The 21,092-nt window shown below is 43.3% G+C and overlaps 1 protein-coding gene across 1 annotated transcript in view; it reads left to right on the top strand.

Moving 5' to 3' along the window:
* The first annotated feature begins 2,506 nt into the window (after positions 1 to 2,506).
* The window catches only part of LOC115206530 (2-phosphoxylose phosphatase 1), a 29,334-nt gene continuing 10,748 nt past the window's right edge, over positions 2,507 to 21,092 (top strand). The window contains exons 1-3 of the mRNA XM_029773631.1: positions 2,507 to 2,673; positions 4,357 to 4,500; positions 18,348 to 18,530. Coding sequence (XP_029629491.1) covers positions 4,422 to 4,500; positions 18,348 to 18,530 — 262 coding nt within the window. The 5' untranslated portion in view covers positions 2,507 to 2,673; positions 4,357 to 4,421. The remainder of the gene's footprint in view (positions 2,674 to 4,356; positions 4,501 to 18,347; positions 18,531 to 21,092) is intronic.

Genomic DNA, 21,092 nt, shown 5'->3' with positions numbered 1-21,092 from the left:
AGCTTTTATCTCAATAACATGTTGTTGTCAACTTTGTCCACACGATGTCAGTATTGTCAGGAGGATATTCAAAATCGAATCGTATTTGTCACATGCCCCAAATACAACGGGTACTTAACCATGAAACGTTTGCTTACGAGCCCTTCCCAATGATGCAGGCAGGGGCGAAAATCTGATATCAACTTTGGAGGGGACAATTACATGAAATTTTCTCAAGAGCAATTCCTGAGGGGGACACCAAAAGTAGTGCTGTAACACATAGCCTACATTGTAATATGGTAAATGTATATTGAGGAACCAAAGAAGTAAGGTGTTTGCCGTACTCCTAACTACCGGTACCCAGAACTACACAACTAATCACAACAGCAATACCACTGCCTTTAACAAATCTTAGTTCAGTCACCAGTTTAAGTTGAGAGTGGGGGTATCCATGGCATTTTCCAATTATGTTCCTATTTTACAAGTCAAAAAAATTGAGAACCTTTCATAATGTTGCCAAACAAAGACTCAACAAACTTACCTGAGACTCCCTGTCTCTGCCAGTCTGTCCCTGCATATCTGTCCCCAACTCTGCTGTCTGTGTGCCATCTGTTGCCTGCTCTGCCTAATGACATCATTGTGAAACATTTCCATTAGAATTTCATTTCTTTCTTATGAACATTTTATCAACTAGTCTTTGAGATATTAGGCTACTAGGGTTCTTACTATGCGTTTTGGTGTATTGAAAAATACTCTGATGTCCGTCTTTTATTTTTCTGCCATTTTTCTACCTGGCTGGCTGGCTGGTTTACACACACACACAATGTGTAGGTTATTTACAGGCTTCTATCATCTTCAATCATTCAATTTGGGCTTCGATCTAAAAGGTAACTAGCAAATGTGAAACGGATTAAAATGACAAGAGTTGACAGCTGTATGAGTTCACCATTTACACAACATATGCTGCAACCTTTTGTAATTGTAATAGTTTGTTTCATATTGGCTGGCTTCCAACAATAGCTGAATTTGCAAAGCTAGCGAGCACCAATTCAGTTTCAGTGGTGTTTGCTATAATCTTTGCTACCCGGGTTAAATAAAGGTGAAATAAAATAAATAAATAAGTTTCCTTGCGACAATTTAGCTTTTGCAACGAGACCATTAAATATATTTAAGACAATGGTAGAAGAGAGTGTAGTTCTGTTCAGTTTGGACTTCAGTTTATCGCTAACCTTATCACAGGGACTTTGAAGCACTAACTTACATCATCTGCATGCTGAACTTGGAATAAATTGACAATAGCAAAGATTCCATCTTTGACGACGCCACATAAATGGAATAGGTACTAGCTAGCTTAATAGTTAATATTTGCGCGCTAGCTCTGCATATTCAGCTAGTGTGTGTGCGCGATTGACTGGATTAACCTCACGTCAGTTACGTGCATTGAGTGCCTTTCAGACAGTAGATACAACCTCTCTGTTACCTAGCAAGCTAAGGAACTGGCAGTGGATCAAACCATTATGAGGCAAAGGGTGGGGGGGTCGCAATCTTTTGAAACTTAAAAACGCGCTATTAAGTGTCTATAATCAGCACAATTGCTTTCATTGCGTATTATTAATATTATTTAAATTACATAGTTATGTTTCAGTGATATATTGGGGGGGACAAATCATATTTTTCCCAGGATGGGGGGTCGTGTCCCCCCGTCCCCCCCGGGATTTCCGCCCCTGGATGCAGGGTAAAAAATTACGATGTAGTGTATGTGAATGTGTGTGGAATAAATTACACAAGAATGGAGCTATATACAGGGAATACCAATACCAGATCAATGTGGAGCTATATACAGGGAATACCAATACCAGATCAATGTGCTTGGGTATGAGATATTTGAGGTAGATATGTACATGAAAGCAGGGTTAAGTGACAAGGCATCAGGATAGATAATACGAGTAAAATAAAGAACAGAGCAACAGCATCATATGATGAGTGTAAAAGTATATGTGTGTGCGTGTGTTTGTGTTGATGCTGGTATGCGCGAGTGCGCGTGTGTATGCATATGTAGTGTATGTGAATGTGTGTGAATTTGTGTGTGTGAGTTTGTGTGTGTTCATTTCTAACAACTTCCCAGCATTCTCTTCTACCCTTGAGGTTCTTGCTGCTTTTCTTCTCCCCCTCTCACCTGTCTTCACTTCCCTCCTTTCTTCATCAGCCAGGGGGATCACCTCTTCTACATCATCATCATCAAAATCATTGACTGATTTTTAGGACTAGTATAAGTAGATACATGTGGCGGGAAAATGAACGCGCCAGCTGTTTCTCTGCAAAATCATTCCTATTTTGATGCAATGGTGTAACTTTTTTTAAAATCAAAACATCATATCGGTTGATCGCCATAGAATAATGTTGATGACAGGTTAACCTGGCGGTCCTCCACGTCTCACGCCACAATTGTGGAGATGCGAGACAAAAGAAGAGGGATGCAATCGAATGCATTGCGAAGGTTTTCCGGGAGACGGCGCAGCGAGCCATTACATTTCAGTAGCATATGAAACCGGGAGGCTAGGACAGCACAGTGGCTAGGACAGCACAGTGGAGTCAGCCGGCAGGACGCAGGACAGCCAGCACGACAGCACAGCCAGCACGACAGCACATCGCGACGGAGTCTACAAGAGTACAACTTCTGATTGAGACTACCGGGTAAGATGATCCGAGATAAACGACCAGCAAGCAATATGTTAGTTAGTCAGTTTAGCTACTTAGCGTGTTCCCACGATTTTGTCTTGAATAGGTACAATTGTAAACAAAGGCTTCGCGTTTTGTAATAACGACGTTATTAAGGTAGATTCCGCGAGAAAAAAAACACGTTTATTACCGCATATTTAGCTTTACAAGCTGTAACTTTAACTGTTATACCGGTAGTATTGATGCAGAAATCTAGACGCTACTATAGTGCATGTGTTCGCTATAACAAGATTATCTAGCTACAGTTAGCCAGTTCGCTAGCTACCAAATCATTCCTTCCCTTGCAGCTGGTCAGCATAGAAATGTAGCCGAGGCGAACAGACAAACGGTCACAATGCGTCAACGTTGTTTTAATTAGTGCAATCATCATGAAACAGTATCTCCTCTCCAGTAGCCTACTACAATGCAGCAGTAAGCACTACAGGAGTTGTACAGACGAGTTTCACCACTTTAACATACTGTACATACAGGCTGGTTACATATAAAACATTTATACATTGAAAAGCAAAAAGATTTTGGAGGCAGTTTAGTTTACCACGTTTTGAACTCCCTATGTCCACATATAAACCTTATAATGAACATGACTTGACAGAACATCTCAGTCATGTAGGCAATTTCTGAGAGGTGATTGAGGATTCTGATTGAGGATTCTGATTGAGGATTCTGATTCTGATTGAGGATTCTGATTGAGGCTTCTGATTGAGGATTCTGATTGAGGATTCTGATTGAGGATTCTGATTTCCTCATTGAGGATTCTGATTGAGGATTCTGATTGAGGATTCGGATTGAGGATTCTGATTTCCTCATTGAGGATTCTGATTGAGGATTCTGATTGAGGATTCTGATTCTGATTGAGGATTCTGATTGAGGCTTCTGATTGAGGATTCTGATTGAGGATTCTGATTGAGGCTTCTGATTGAGAATTCTGATTGAGGATTCTGATTTCCTCATTGAGGATTCTGATTGAGGATTCTGATTGAGGATTCTGATTGAGGATTCTGATTTCCTCATTGAGGATTCTGATTGAGGATTCTGATTGAGGCTTCTGATTGAGGATTCTGATTGAGGATTCTGATTGAGGATTCTGATTTCCTCATTGAGGATTCTGATTGAGGATTCTGATTGAGGATTCTGATTGAGGATTCTGATTTCCTCATTGAGGATTCTGATTGAGGATTCTGATTGAGGATTCTGATTGAGGATTCGGATTGAGGATTCTGATTCTGATTGAGGATTCTGATTGAGGCTTCTGATTGAGGATTCTGATTGAGGATTCTGATTTCCTCATTGAGGATTCTGATTGAGGATTCTGATTGAGGATTCGGATTGAGGCACCCTTTTACCTCATCTAGCCATGCTCTTATTTTTAGTCTGTCTAATAGCAGGGTTGCGTTGTGTATAACTGACCTAAATGGTAGGTTTTTTACATTTTCTTTCTTCCTTTCCCTCCCTGATGGTTCCTAGATCCATGCTCTCTCATATGTCTATTCATAGAAGGCAGGATGTATAGTGGAAAATGGTACAAACTTGTTTACCATTGTGTGCAGCAACGTTTTTTCTATTTCTTCTATTGGTTTAGAGGCGTGTTATAGGCATGTTTGTTTCATGATGTTGCTTGTCTTTGTTGTGTCTATTTAGACAGCAGGAATGGGGCAAGGTGTGGGTGGCTGACTGACAGGGAGACGGACCAATCACATGTCAGGATGCTGGCTAGAAACCTCTTCATCCTCCTGGTGGTGGTGGGGGCAGCGCTGGCCATCGTGAGCCTCAGCCTCCAATTCTGTAAGTTTGTGTACTGTCTCTACCTCTGCCATTATTTGTGGTTGTAATTTGTGTACGAGCACTTGGTGTGTATATCCAGGTGTGTTTGTGTATGATCACGTGGTGTGTGTGTGTATTATATCTGGCCACTTGTGTTTTGTTCTCCAAGGGACCCAGTGACATGGAAACAAAGACACGTCCTCTAGAGACATTCTCTATGTAGACTAGACCTGTCCACTATGATACCCTGATATACTTTTAAGTGTTCTTCCTATGACGTGTCTGCTGTGGAATGGCAGGCGCTGCCGGTAGAAATGGCCTCCGCCACCGTTAGGTCATTGTACACCATCTCCCCTATGCATAGTCCAGATACAGTGTCCTCGATGCCAGTGAGTACAAGGAAACCGGCCCTGTCGATTAGATACGGAAGACTCTTACTGTCGGTGGAGGGGAAGAAGAGTTCTTTAGCTGTTATGTGAAAAGAATATCATTCAAATGTAGGCTAGACTGGAGGATATTATTGAGCTGCAAAAGTAACACCCATATTTGGTGGAAAAAATCCTAGTCCCAGATTATGTTGATTATTCTGGGTTCCTGAAACCCATGTCAGACTGTGATGAAGTGTTTTTCACTAGTATTAGTTCTTATCTGGACAAACATGTATTATCAGCTCAAATATGGACTCAATATCCATCTTGCTCTCCCTCCCTCCCTCCAGCACACACACACACACACACACACACACACACACACACACACACACACACACACACACACACACACACACACACACACACACACACACACACACACACACACCGGATTACTGTGCAACCCAGTGCTGCAGAGATAGCGTTTTGGGCTGTGCATTTGCCAGAAAATCCCCCCGGCTCCGTCCCAACGCCCCTTTTAGGCTCCTTCCCCCTGTATTACTTATTGAACTGTGGCCATATAGTACAGTACAGCTACACAGGTTCAATATGTAAACTCATATTATAACATATATGTGAAATATGCTGTGCAGTGCATACCTTTCTCTCTCACTCTGTACCCTGCTTTCTACCCTCAAGTCTTTACAGGTTGGAATTCTGAAGAGGTTGGAATTCTGTGACTGTGAGTGTGTGTCTTAACTGCATTGAGAATGTGTGAACTCTGGAACCCTGCTGCCATAACTCCTCTCCATCTCTCTCTCCCTCAAAGGCAGATGTGTCTCTGAGGGGGATTGTAGGCTGAAGTAACTTTAATGCCACTACTTAAAACCATTCTCCGCTCCTGCCCTCCAATCTTCTCCTTTAGCAAAAACAAAAGGCAATAAAACATTAAATCCCACTGTAATTGTTACCATAGTGTGTGTACACGCGTGTGGTGTGTGTGTGTGTGCAAGCCACTCATGCACATGCATATGCTAGGCTTTTTACGGGTCCCTTACTTTGTCATTGAGCATGTGTCTTGACTCTTGATGTAGTTGTCAATCACTTGAGAGAACATGATATTTACGTAATCAAAGTATGGTCTGTGTTCGCGTCCTCTCCTTCCCTGTCATGTGATCTGTAGGTTGTCTGTGTGTTGGAGAGAGGCTGTCATAACTTATTCATCAGCCTGCAGGTCATTATCCTCTAGTACAGCCAAGGAGCCAGGGGAAGGCCCAGTGGGACACCAGCGCTTCATGTTTCATTGATTGTCATCCCTCTTTCTCCACCACTTTTCCTCCCTCTCATCTCTCTCTTTTTCTATTTTAGTCTCTGACTCTTATCTTTCTGTTTTGGTCTGTTCTTTCATATGCTACTTCTCTCACTGTTCCTCTTCCTCCTGCCGTCCCTGACTCACTCCCTCCATATTTCTTTTCTTTATTTGAACATTGGGGAAACAAGCCAGTGTATTGAAGCATGGCTTTCAATTTGTTTTCTGAAACCTGATTGATTATGGTGTGTGATCCAGACAGACGATGACAGATGGTTTGCCGTGACTCTGACACTGCCTGGACTGGGGTCACCATGGCAGCAGAGGCGTGACAACTGTTTGACAAGCGGCCGGGAGTCCCACAGGAAGAGAGGTGTGATGCATAGCGAAACAGAGGATGGAGAAGGAGGGGAACAAAAACAGCTGGAGAGAGAGATAGAAGAGAAGAACGACAGGAGACGACAGAAGAGGGAATGGAAGAGGAGATAAAGTCATGGAGAGAGGGGGACGCGATAACATCAGCAGTGATATAGGAAAGTATAGACTACAGGAATATAGGAAAGTATAGACTACAGGAATATAGGAAAGTATAGACTACAGGAGTATAGGAAAGTATAGACTACAGGAATATAGGAAAGTATAGACTACAGGAATATAGGAAAGTATGGACTACAGGAATATAGGAAAATATGGACTACAGGAATATAGGAAAGTATAGACTACAGGAATATAGGAAAGTATAGACAACAGGAATATAGGAAAGTATAGACTACAGGAATATAGGAAAGTATAGACTACAGGAATATAGGAAAGTATAGACTACAGGAATATAGGAAAGTATAGATACAGGAATATAGGAAAGTATAGACTACAGGAATATAGGAAAGTATAGACAACAGGAATATAGGAAAGTATAGACTACAGGAATATAGGAAAGTATAGACTACAGGAATATAGGAAAGTATAGACTACAGGAAAATAGGAAAGTATAGACTACAGGAATATAGGAAAGTATAGACTACAGGAATATAGGAAAGTATAGACTACAGGAATATAGGAAAGTATAGACTACAGGAATATAGGAAAGTATAGACTACAGGAATATAGGAAAGTATAGACTACAGGAATATAGGAAAGTATAGATACAGGAATATAGGAAAGTATAGAGACTACAGGAATATAGGAAAGTATAGACTACAGGAATATAGGAAAGTATAGACAACAGGAATATAGGAAAGTATAGACTACAGGAATATAGAAAAGTATAGACTACAGGAATATAGGAAAGTATAGACTACAGGAATATAGGAAAGTATAGACTACAGGAATATAGGAAAGTATAGACTACAGGAATATAGGAAAGTATAGACTACAGGAGTATAGGAAAGTATAGACTACAGGAATATAGGAAAGTATAGACTACAGGAATATAGGAAAGTATGGACTACAGGAATATAGGAAAATATGGACTACAGGAATATAGGAAAGTATAGACTACAGGAATATAGGAAAGTATAGACAACAGGAATATAGGAAAGTATAGACTACAGGAATATAGGAAAGTATAGACTACAGGAATATAGGAAAGTATAGACTACAGGAATATAGGAAAGTATAGATACAGGAATATAGGAAAGTATAGACTACAGGAATATAGGAAAGTATAGACAACAGGAATATAGGAAAGTATAGACTACAGGAATATAGGAAAGTATAGACTACAGGAATATAGGAAAGTATAGACTACAGGAAAATAGGAAAGTATAGACTACAGGAATATAGGAAAGTATAGACTACAGGAATATAGGAAAGTATAGACTACAGGAATATAGGAAAGTATAGACTACAGGAATATAGGAAAGTATAGACTACAGGAATATAGGAAAGTATAGACTACAGGAATATAGGAAAGTATAGATACAGGAATATAGGAAAGTATAGAGACTACAGGAATATAGGAAAGTATAGACTACAGGAATATAGGAAAGTATAGACTACAGGAATATAGGAAAGTATGGACTACAGGAATATAGGAAAGTATAGACAACAGGAATATAGGAAAGTATAGACTACAGGAATATAGGAAAGTATGGACTACAGGAATATAGGAAAGTATAGACTACAGGAATATAGGAAAGTATGGACTACAGGAATATAGGAAAGTATAGACTACAGGAGTATAGGAAAGTATAGACAACAGGAATATAGGAAAGTATAGACTACAGGAATATAGGAAAGTATAGATACAGGAATATAGGAAAGTATAGACTACAGGAATATAGGAAAGTATAGATACAGGAATATAGGAAAGTATAGATACAGGAATTTAGGAAAGTATAGACAACAGGAATGTATGAAAGTATAGATATAGGAAAGTATGTGGTATTGGTGGTATTGGTGGTGGCAGTAGTGTGTGGTATTGGTTGTGGCAGTAGTGTGTGGTATTGGTCGTGTCAGTAGTGTGTGGTGTTGGTCTTGGCAGTAGTGTGTGGTATTGGTCGTGGCAGTAGTGTGTGGTGCTGGTCGTGGCAGTAGTGTGTGGTATTGGTCGTGGCAGTAGTGTGTGGTGCTGGTCGTGGCAGTAGTGTGTGGTATTGGTCGTGGCATTAGTGTGTGGTGTTGGTCTTGGCAGTAGTGTGTGGTATTGGTTGTGGCAGTGGTGTTGGTCTTGGCAGTAGTGTGTGGTATTGGTCGTGGCAGTAGTGTTGGTCTTGGCAGTAGTGTGTGGTATTGGTCGTGGCAGTGGTGTTGGTCTTGGCAGTAGTGTGTGGTATTGGTCGTGGCAGTAGTGTGTGGTATTGGTTGTGGCAGTTGTGTGTGGTGCTGGTCGTGGCAGTAGTGTGTGGTATTGCTCGTGGCAGTAGTGTGTGGTGTTGGTCGTGGCAGTAGTGTGTGGTGTTGGTCGTGTCAGTAGTGTGTGGCGTTGGTCGTGGCAGTAGTGTGTGGTGCTGGTCGTGGCAGTAGTGTGTGGTATTAGTCTTGGCAGTGGTATTGGTCGTGGCAGTAGTGTGTGGTATTGGTCGTGACAGTGGTGTTGGTCTTGGCAGTAGTGTGTGGTATTAGTCGTGGCAGTGGTGTTGGTTGTGGCAGTAGTGTGTGGTGTTGGTCGTAGCAGTAGTGTGTGGTATTGGTCGTGGCAGTAGTGTGTGGTGCTGGTCGTAGCAGTAGTGTGTGGTATTGGTCGTGGCAGTAGTGTGTGGTGTTAGTTGTGGCAGAAGTGTGTGGTATTGGTCGTGGCAGTAGTGTGTGGTGTTGGTCGTGGCAGTAGTGTGTGGTATTGGTTGTGGCAGTAGTGTGTGATATTGGTTGTTGTGTTAGTTGTGGCAGTAGTTTGTGGTATTGGTCGTGGCAGTAGTGTGTGGTATTGGTCGTGGCAGTAGTGTGTGGTATTGGTCGTGGCAGTAGTGTGTGGTATTGGTCGTGGCAGTAGTGTGTGGTGTTCGTTGTGGCAGAAGTGTGTGGTATTGGTCGAGGCAGTAGTGTGTGGTGTTGGTCGTGGCAGTAGTGTGTGGTATTGGTTGTGGCAGTAGTGTGTGATATTGGTCGTGGTGTTAGTTGTGGCAGTAGTTTGTGGTATTGGTCGTGGCAGTAGTGTGTGGTATTGGTCGTGGCAGTAGTGTGTTTTGTTGGTCGTGGATGTAGTGTGTGGTTTTGGTCGTGGCAGTAGTGTGTGGTATTGGTCGTGGCAGTAGTGTGTGGTGTTCATCGTGGCAGTAGTGTGTGGTGTTGGTTGTGGCAGTAGTGTGTGATATTGGTCGTGGCAGTAGTGTGTGGTGTTGGTCGTGGCTGTAGTGTGTGGTATTGGTCGTGGCAGTAGTGTGTGGTGCTGGTCGTGGCAGTAGTGTGTGGTGTTGGTCGTGGCTGTAGTGTGTGGTGTTCGTCATGGCAGTAGTGTGTGATATTGGTTGTGGCAGTAGTGTGTGGTATTGGTCGTGGCAGTAGTGTGTGATATTGGCCGTGGTGTTAGTTGTGGCAGAAGTGTGTGGTATTGGTCGTGGCAGTAGTGTGTGGTATTGGTTGTGGCAGTAGTGTGTGATATTGGCCGTGGTGTTAGTTGTGGCAGAAGTGTGTGGTATTGGTCGTGACAGTAGTGTGTGGTTTTGGTCTTGGCAGTTGTGTGTGGTGTTGGTCGTGGCAGTAGTGTGTGGTGCTGGTCGTGGCAGTAGTGTGTGGTGTTCGTGTTGGCAGTAGTGTGTGGTGTTGGTCGTGGCAGCAGTGTGTGGTGTTGGTCGTGGCAGTAGTGTGTGGTGTTGGTCGTGGCAGTAGTGTGTGGTATTCGTCTTGGCAGTAGTGTGTGGTGTTGGTCGTGGCAGTAGTGTGTGGTGTTGGTCGTGGCAGTAGTGTGTGGTGTTGGTCGTGGCAGTAGTGTGTGGTGTTGGTCGTGGCAGTAGTGTGTGGTATTCGTCGTGGCAGTGGTGTGTGGTATTATAAAAGTATGTTTTGTAATGTTAATTTGAAATGCATGCAGTCCAAGTCTAGTAGGCTGAGAGGAATTGCAGTTTGTGAACTAACACCTTGCTGATACTGACTATGACTGAGATGTGATAGTGCCACCTAGCTATCTTAAAATGATTTTCTCCTCTGAATTGCAGTATATCTGGTGTTGTTTTAGCACGGTATCACTAACACTGGGGCTTAATTAAATGTGTGGGTTGAGCATTAGGATGCTACTCTTCTCCAGGATGGATGGCTTTGCCTGCCAAGGCCACACATTATGTTTATTCTAGATACCTTTCTCCCTCTTTCTCTCCCTCCCTCTTTCTCTATCCCTCACCATTTGGAAACGGCCCTGTTTTATTTCTCTGGTGGGAGAGTTGGAGGGGAGGAAGAGAAGGAGGAAGGTCATTCACGGTCCATCCTGTGTGTTTAAGGTTTACTGTAGCAGCTGACTCTTTACCACAGTACAGGCTAGTAAAACACTGAGGTGTAAGGCTGGAAGGAAGCTCTCACCTTTTTCAACTCTCAGCCAATGCATACAGTCAGAACTACCTGCTCTTCCCCTAATTACTGGCCCTGCTGTACGTTTCTTTATGTACGTTTCTTAAGGCTAGCTAGTTGTTACTTAGACATGGCCCCCTGATGTCGTGTACGTACTGTAGGCTTGCATGTGTGTTGCTTTGGTACCCTGTGTGTGTGTGTGTGTGTGTGTGTGTGTGTGTGTGTGTGTGTGTGTGTGTGTGTGTGTGTGTGTGTGTGTGTGTGTGTGTGTGTGTTCATGCTCCAAGCTTGAACACAACTCTGTGTGTTTGCGGGTGTGTGAGTTGGCGTTGATGACCTGGGATTGTGTGGCTTGCGTGTTTCTTCAGTATGTGTGCTCTTACATAGTCTGGGCAGTCCGTTACAAGACCAGGGCAGTGAGCAGGCCTGTAATAGGGCCATGGGTCTGCCTAGTGCGCTGTCATGTGTGTTTGTCGGTGAGTGTGTGTGTGCGGGGAGAGGGGACCAGTTCAGTGAATGGGTTCCAGTGTGTGTCTTCCCCTCTACCCAGTGAGCAGATCTCAGAATACACTTCCTCCTCCTTTCTCTCATCAACGGTGAGTCTATACTGATACTAACTGACTGCCTATACTGATGCTAACCGATCAGTGAGTCTATACTGATACTAACTGACCGGTGAGTCTATACTGATTTTAACTGACTGTCTATACTGGTGCTAACCGACCAGAGAGTCTATACTGATACTAACTGACCAGTGAGTCTATACTGATACTAACTGACTGTCTATACTGATGCTAACTGACTGTCTATACTGATGCTAACCGATCAGTGAGTCTATACTGATACTAACCGACCAGAGAGTCTATACTGATACTAACTGACCGGTGAGTCTATACTGATACTAACTGACTGGTGAGTCTATACTGATGCTAACTGACTGGTGAGTCTATACTGATACTAACTGACTGTCTATACTGATGCTAACCAATCAGTGACTCTATACTGATGCTAACCGATCAGTGAGTCTATACTGATACTAACTGACTGTCTATACTGATGCTAACCAATCAGTGACTCTATACTGATGCTAACCGATCAGTGAGTCTATAGTGATACTAACTGACCGGTGAGTCTATACTGATACTAACTGACTGTCTATACTGATGCTAACTGACTGTCTATACTGATGCTAACCGATCAGTGAGTCTATACTGATACTAACCGACCAGAGAGTCTATACTGATACTAACTGACCGGTGAGTCTATACTGATACTAACTGACTGGTGAGTCTATACTGATGCTAACTGACTGGTGAGTCTATACTGATACTAACTGACTGTCTATACTGATGCTAACCAATCAGTGACTCTATACTGATGCTAACCGATCAGTGAGTCTATACTGATACTAACTGACTGTCTATACTGATGCTAACCAATCAGTGACTCTATACTGATGCTAACCGATCAGTGAGTCTATAGTGATACTAACTGACCGGTGAGTCTATACTGATACTAACTGACTGTCTATACTGATGCTAACTGACTGTCTATACTGGTGCTAACCGACCAGAGAGTCTATACTGATACTAACTGAGTGTCTATACTGATGCTAACCGACCAGAGAGTCTATACTGATACTAACTGACCGGTGAGTCTATAGTGATACTAACTGACTGTCTATACTGATGCTAACCAATCAGTGACTCTATACTGATGCTAACCAATCAGTGAGTCTATACTGATACTAACTGACCGGTGAGTCTATAGTGATACTAACTGACCGATGAGTCTATACTGATGCTAACTGACTGTCTATACTGATGCTAACCGATCAGTGAGTCTATACTGAGGCTAACTGACCAGTGAGTCTATACTGATGTTAACTGACCAGTGAGTCTATACTGATGCTAACTGACCAGTGAGTCTATACTGATGTTAACTGACAGTCTATACTGGTGCTGACTGACCAGTGAGTCTATACTGATGCTAACTGACTGTCTATACTGATGCTAACCGATCAGTAAGTCTATACTGAGGCTAACTGACTGTCTATACTGATGCTAACTGACTGTCTTTACTGATGCTAACGATCAGTGAGTCTATACCGATGCTAACTGACTGTCTATACTGATGCTAACTGCCTGGTGAGTCTATACTGATGTTAATTGATCGTCTATACTGATGCTAACTGACTATATATACTGATGCTAACTGACCAGTGAGTCTATACTGATGCTAACTGACTATATATACTGATGCTAACTGACCAGTGAGTCTATACTAGAGGTTCGACCGATTATGATTTTTCAACGCCGATGCCGATTATTGGAGGGCCAAAAAACCTCGATACCGATTAATCGGTCGATTTAAAAAAATATATATTTATTTGTAATAATGACAATTACAACAATACTGAAGGAACACTTATTTTAACTTAATATAATACATAAATAAAATCAATTTAGCCTCAAATAAATAATGAAACATGTTCAATTTGATTTAAATAATGCAAAAACAAAGTGTTGGAGAAGAAAGTAAAAGTGCAATATGTGCCATGTAAAAAAGCTAACATTTAAGTTCCTTGCTCAGAACATGTGAACATATGAAAGCTGGTGGTTCCTTTTAACATGAGTCTTCAATATTCCCAGGTAAGATGTTTTAGGTTGTAGTTATTATAGGAATTATAGGAATATTTCTCTCTATACGATTTGTATTTCATATACCTTTGACTATTGGATGTTCTTATAGGCACTTTAGTATTGCCAGTGTAACAGTTTAGCTTCCGTCCCTCTCCTCGCTCCTACCTGGGCTCGAACCAGGAACACATCGACAACAGCCACCCTCGAAGCAGCGTTACCCATGTAGAGGAAGGGAAAAAACTACTCCAAGTCTCAGAGCGAGTGACGTTTGAAACGCTATTAGCGCGCACCCGGCTAACTAGCTAGCCATTTCACATGGGTTACACCAGCCTAATCTCGGGAGTTGATAGGCTTGAAGTCATAAACAGCGCAATGCGTGAAGCATTGCGAATGGCTGCTGGCAAAATGCACGAAAGTGCTGTTTGAATGAACGCTTATGAGCCTGCTGGTGCCTACCATCGCTCAGTCAGACTGCTCTATCAAATCGTAGACTTAATTATAACATAATAACACACAGAAACACGAGCCTTAGGTCATTAATATGGTCAAATCCGGAAACTATCATCACGAAAACAAAACGTTATTCCTGTTACATTGCACAACCTTCAGTGTTATGTCATAATTACGTAAAATTCTGACAAATTACCCAAAGTGTTGCATATACCCTGACTGCGTGCAATGAACGCAAAATGACACAATTTCACCTGGTTAATATTGCCTGCTAACCTGGAATTAATTTAGCTAAATATGCAGGTTTAAAAATATATACTTCTGTGTATTGATTTTAAGAAAGGCATTGATGTTTATGGTTAGGTACAGTCGTGCAACGATTGTGCTTTTTTCGCAAATGCGCTTTTGTTAAATCATCCCCGTTTGGTGAAGTCGGCTGTCTTTGTTAGGAAGAAATAGTCTTCACAGTTCGCAACGAGCCAGGCGGCCCAAACTGCTGCATATACCCTGACTCTGTTTGCAAGAGAAGTGACACATTTTCCCTAGTTAAAATGAATTAATGTTAGCAGGCAATATTAACTAAATATGCAGGTTTAAAAATATATACTTGTGTATTGATTTTAAGAAAGGCATTGATGTTTATGGTTGGAGCAACGTGTACCTAAGCGATTATATGCAACGCAGGACAGGCTAGATTAACTAGTGATTATGATTGATTGATTGTTTTTTATAAGATAAGTTTAATGCTAGCTAGCAACTTACCTTAGCTTCTTACTGCATTTGCGTAACCTCGTGGAGTGCAATGTAAAGCAGGTGGTTAGAGCGTTGGACTAGTTAACCGTAAGGTTGCAAGATTGAATCCCTGAGCTGACAAGGTAAAAATCTGTCTTTCTGCCCCTGAATAAGGCAGTTAACCCACCGTTCCTAGGTCGTCATTGAAAATAAGAATGTGTTCTTAACTGACTTGCCTAGTTAAATAATGGTCTAAAAAAAAAAATTCTGCCAAATCGGCGTCCAACAATACCGATTTCCAATTGTTATGAAAACTTGAAATCGGCCCCAATTAATCGGCCATTCCGATTAATCGGTCGACCTCTAGTCTATACTGATGCTAACTGACTGTCTATACTGATGCTAACTGACTGTCTATACTGATGCTAACTGATTAGTGAGTCTATACTGATGCTAACTGACCGGTTAGTCTATACAAATCAAATCAAATTGTATATGTCATGGTTAGTAGATGTTAATGCGAGTGTAGTGAAATGCTTGTGCTTCTAGTTCCGACCATGCAGTAATATCTAACAAGTAATCTAACAATTTCACAACAACTACCTTATACACCCAAGTGTAAAGGAATGAATAAGAATATGTACATAAAAATATACTGCTCCAAAAAATAAAGGGAACACTTAAACAACACATCCTAGATCTGAATGAAAGAAATAATCTTATGAAATACTTTTTTCTTTACATAGTTGAATGTGCTGACAACAAAATCACACAAAAATAATCAATGGAAATCCAATTTATCAACCCATGGAGGTCTGGATTTGGAGTCACACTCAAAAGTAAAGTGGAAAACCACACTACAGGCTGATCCAACTTTGATGTAATGTCCTTAAAACAAGTCAAAATGAGGCTCAGTAGTGTGTGTGGCCTCCACGTGCCTGTATGACCTCCCTACAACGCCAGGCATGCTCCTGATGAGGTGGCGGATGGTCTCCTGAGGGATCTCCTCCCAGACCTGGACTAAAGCATCCGCCAACTCCTGGACAGTCTGTGGTGCAACGTGGCATTGGTGGATGGAGCGAGACATGATGTCCCAGATGTGCTCAATTGGATTCAGGTCTGGGGAACGGGCGGGCCAGTCCATAGCATCAATGCCTTCCTCTTGCAGGAACTGCTGACACACTCCAGCCACATGAGGTCTAGCATTGTCTTGCATTAGGAGGAACCCAGGGCCAACCGCACCAGCATATGGTCTCACAAGGGGTCTGAGGATCTCATCTCGGTACCTAATGGCAGTCAGGCTACCTCTGGCGAGCACATGGAGGGCTGTGCGGCCCCCCAAAGAAATGCCACCCCACACCATGACTGACCCACCGCCAAACCGGTCATGCTGGAGGATATTGCAGGCAGCAGAACGTTCTCCACGGCGTCTCCAGACTGTCACGTCTGTCACGTGCTCAGTGTGAACCTGCTTTCATCTGTGAAGAGCACAGGGCGCCAGTGGCGAATTTGCCAATCTTGGTGTTCTCTGGCAATTGCCAAACGTCCTGCACGGTGTTGGGCTGTAAGCACAACCCCCACCTGTGGACGTCGGGCCCTCATACCACCCTCATGGAGTCTGTTTCTGACCGTTTGAGCATTAACTGACTGTCTATACTGATGCTAACCGACCAGTGAGTCTATACTGATGTTAACTGACTGTCTATACTGATGCTAACTGACCGTCTATGCTGATGCTATCTGACCAGTGAGTCTATACTGATGTTAACTGACCAGTGAGTCTATACTGATGCTAACTGACCAGTGAGTCTATACTGATGTTAACTGACAGTCTATACTGGTGCTGACTGACCAGTGAGTCTATACTGATGCTAACTGACTGGTGAGTCTATACTGATGCTGACTGACCAGTGAGTCTATACTGATGCTAACTGACTGGCCTGTGTTTCTGAAGGGGACTGCAGTAGTTCCCACACCGCTCTCTCCCATTGGGCCGCCTGGCCTTGGAGTCACAGGTCAATGGTTGTCAAGGCAACCCTGGGTTATTGGTGAGGGGTTTTGTACAGGGTTCTACTGCTGTTCACATGTAGATGAACTGGGCTGAGTTTTGGCTGAGGAGGAGGCTGGGGTCATGATGGGCTGAGTCTGGGCTGAGGGGAGGCTGGGCTGAGGCTGGACTGAGGAGGAGGCTGGGGTAATGATGGGCTGAGGCTGGGCTGAGGGGAGGCTGGGCTGAGGGGCGGGGAGGCTGGACTGAGGAGGAGGCTGGGCTGAAGTTGGAGACATGATTGGCTGAGGCTGGGCTGAGGAGGAGGCTGGGCTGAGGCTGAAGCTGGAGTCATGATGGGCTGAGGCTGGGGACATGCTGGGCTGAAGCTGGGGTATGATGGGCTGAAACTGGGCTGAGGAGAGGGCTGGGCTGAGGCTGAAGCTGGAGACATGATGGGCTGAGGCTGGGGTCATGCTGGGCTGAAGCTGGGGAATGATGGGCTGAAACTGGGCTGAGGAGAGGGCTGGGCTAAGGCTGAAGCTGGAGACATGATGGGCTGAAGCTGGGGACATGAGGTGCAGAGGCTGGGCTAGCGCTGAGGCTGGACTGAGGAGGAGGCTGGGGACATGATGGGCTGAGGCTGGGTTGAGGAGGAGGCTGGGCTGAAGTTGGAGACATGATGGGCTGAGGCTGGGCTGAGGAGGAGGCTGGGCTGAGGCTGAAGCTGGAGACATGATGGGCTGAGGCTGGGGACATGCTGGGCTAAAGCTGGGGTCATGATGGGCAGAGGCTGGGCTGGGGCTAAAACTGGAGACATGATGGGCTGAGACTGGGCTGAGGAGGAGGCTGGGCTGAGGCTGAAGCTGGAGACATGATGGGCTGAGGCTGGGGACATGCTGGGCTAAAGCTGGGGTCATGATGGGCTGAGGCTGGGCTGGGGCTAAAACTGGAGACATGATGGGCTGAGACTGGGCTGAGGAGGAGGCTGGGCTGAGGCTGAAGCTGGAGACATGATGGGTTGAGGCTGGGCTGAGGAGGAGGCTGGGGCCATGATGGGCTAAGGCTGTGGACATGCTGGGCTGAAGCTGGGCTCATGATGGGCTGAGGAGGAGGCTGGGGACAGGATGGGCTGAGGCTGGACTGAGGAGGAGGCTGGGAACATGATGGGCTGAGGGGGAGGCTGGGCTGAGGCTGGGCTGAGGGGAGGTTAATAGACTTTATAGACCTTAATAAAGGAGAGTCCTTTGAGAAATGGATGTCAGTGGTGTGTGTCTCTCTCGCTATACTTCTCTCTCGCTCTCTTTCTCTCACTCAATCCTTCATTCTCTGCTATTTCATTCAGTCTCTCTCTCCCTCACAATCTGTCAAACATTGAGGAATTGGCCCATTAAAGTAATTTGAAAATGTTTATACTCCCCCCTCTCTTCTCTCTCCAGTCCACCTAATCCCCACTACACCCATGGGTGAGGAGCGGCCCCCCCAGGGTCAAGGCCAGGGCCAAGGGAAGAGCAGGAAGAGAGTGATCCCTGTCCCCAACACAGAGGCTCCTGAACCAGACCCTATCGCTGAGGCTTATGGCTACTGCAACACCCCCAACCACTCTGAACAGGCCTGGGAGGGTGAGACACGCACACACACAGTCTAATCTGCTGTTCCATTGGTAACTGGGAAGAAAGAGCAATGTTTCAGTCCTTTGCAGTCTGCTAACATGTTAGCCATTGGCTCAACCAATCAGTGAAGATAGGTCAAAGCGGAGGTTTTATAACAGAACCTTAGGGAGTCAGTCAGCAGGTAACAAGGAAGACTTAGCCATGTGGAAAATACGGGACGTTTAGATGTGTGTACTAGAGGTCAACCGATTATGATTTTTCAACGCCGATACCGATACCGGTTATTGGAGGACCAAAACATTTGTAATAATGACAATTATTTGTAATAATGACAATTACAACAATACTGAATGAACAATGAACACTTTTATTTTAACTTAATATAATACATAAATAACATAAATGTAGTCTCAAATAAATAATGAAACATGTTCAATTTGTTTTAAATAATGCAAAAACAAAGTGTTGGAGAAGAAAGTAAAAGTGCAATATGTGCCATGTAAGAAAGCTAACGTTTGAGTTCCTTGCTCAGAACATGAGAACATATGAAAGCTGATGGTTCCTTTTAACACGAGTCTTCAATATTCCCAGGTAAGAAGTTTTAGGTTGTAGTTATTATAGGAATTATAGGACTATTTCTCTCTATACGATTTGTATTTCATATACCTTTGACTATTGGATGTTCTAATAGGTACTTTAGTATTGCCAGCCTAACCTCGGGAGTTGATAGGCTTGAAGTCATAAACAGCGCAATGCTTGAAGCATTGCGAAGAGCTGCTGGCAAATGCAGGAAGGTGCTGTTTGAATGAATGCTTACGAGCCTGCTGGTGCCTACCACCGCTCAGTCAGACTGCTCTATCAAATCATAGACTTATTTATAATATAATAACACACAGAAATACGAGCCTTAGGTCATTAATATGGTCGAATCCGGAAACTATCATCTTGAAAACAAAACGTTTATTCTTTCAGTGAAATATGGAACCGTTCCATATTTTATCTAACGGGTGGCATCCCTAAGTCTAAATATTCTTGTTACATTGCACAACCTTCAATGTTATGTCATAATTATGTAAAATTCTGGCCAATTAGTTCGCAACGAGTCAGGCGGCCCAAACTGTTGCATATACCCTGACTCTGCGTGCAATGAACACAAGAGCAGTGACACAATTTCCCTAGTTAATATTGCCTGCTAACATTAATTTATTTTAACTAAATATGCAGGTTAAAAAATATATACTTCTGTGTATTGATTTAAAAAAAGGCATTGATTTTTATGGTTAGGTACAGTCGTGCAACGATTGTGCTTTTTTTGCAAATGCGCTTTTGTTAAATCATCCCCGCTTGGCGAAGTTGGCTGTCTTTGTTAGGAAGAAATAGTCTTCCCCCATTTCGCAACGAGCCAGGCGGCCCAAACTGCTGCATATACCCTGACTCTGTTGCACAGAACCCAAGAGAAGTGACACAATTTCCCTAGTTAAAATAAATTCATGTTAGTAAGCAATATTAACTAAGTATGCAGGTTTAAAAATATATACTTGTGTATTGATTTTAAGAAAGGCATTGATGTTTATGGTTACGTACACATTGGTGCAACGACAGTGCTTTTTTCGCGAATGCGCTTGTTAAATCACCCGTTTGGCGAAGTAGGCTGTGATTCAATGATAAATTAACAGGCACCGCATCGATTATATGCAATGCAGGACACGTTAGATAAACTAGTAATATCATCAACCATGTGTAGTTAACTAGTGATTATGTTAAGATTGATTGTTTTTTATAAGATAAGTTTAATGCTAGCTAGCAACTTACCTTGGCTTCTTGCTGCACTCACGTAACAGGTGGTCAGCCTGCCACGCAGTCTCCTCGTGGAGTGCAATGTAATCGGCCATAATCGGTGTCCATGTTATGAAAACTTGAAATCAGCCCTAATTAATCGGCCATTCCGATTAATTGGTCGACCTCTAGTGTGTACACCAGATGTTTTGGGTTATGTAAAGATAATTGATAGGCTGGGGTTGGGTCATAGTTTGCTAGAGGATAAAGGGTCATGGATAGAGAGGATAAAGGGTCATGGTTAGAGAGGATAAAGGGTCATGGTTAGAGGATAGAGAGGATAAAGGGTCATGGTTAGAGGATAGAGAGGATGAAGGGTCTTGGTTAGAGGATAGAGAGGATGAAGGGTCATGGTTAGAGGATAGAGAGGATAAAGTGTCATGGTTAGAGGATAGAGAGGATAAAGGGTCATGGTTAGAGGATAGAGAGGATAAAGTGTCATGGTTAGAGGATAGAGAGGATGAAGGGTCATGGTTAGAGGATAGAGAGGATAAAGGGTCATGGTTAGAGGATAGAGAGGATAAAGTGTCATGGTTAGAGGATAGAGAGGATAAAGGGTCATTGTTAGAGGATAGAGAGGATGAAGGGTCATGGTTAGAGGATAGAGAGGATGAAGGGTCATGGTTAGAGGATAGAGAGGATGAAGGGTCATGGTTAGAGGATAGAGAGGATGAAGGGTCATGGTTAGAGGATAGAGAGGATGAAGGGTCATGGTTAGAGGATAGAGAGGATGAA

This window comes from Salmo trutta, chromosome 13, assembly GCF_901001165.1.
Source record: "Salmo trutta chromosome 13, fSalTru1.1, whole genome shotgun sequence".
Taxonomy (NCBI): Eukaryota; Metazoa; Chordata; class Actinopteri; order Salmoniformes; family Salmonidae; genus Salmo; species Salmo trutta.
The sequence above is the reverse complement of the archived record's forward strand: the minus strand, read 5'-3'. Positions and strand labels throughout refer to the sequence as shown.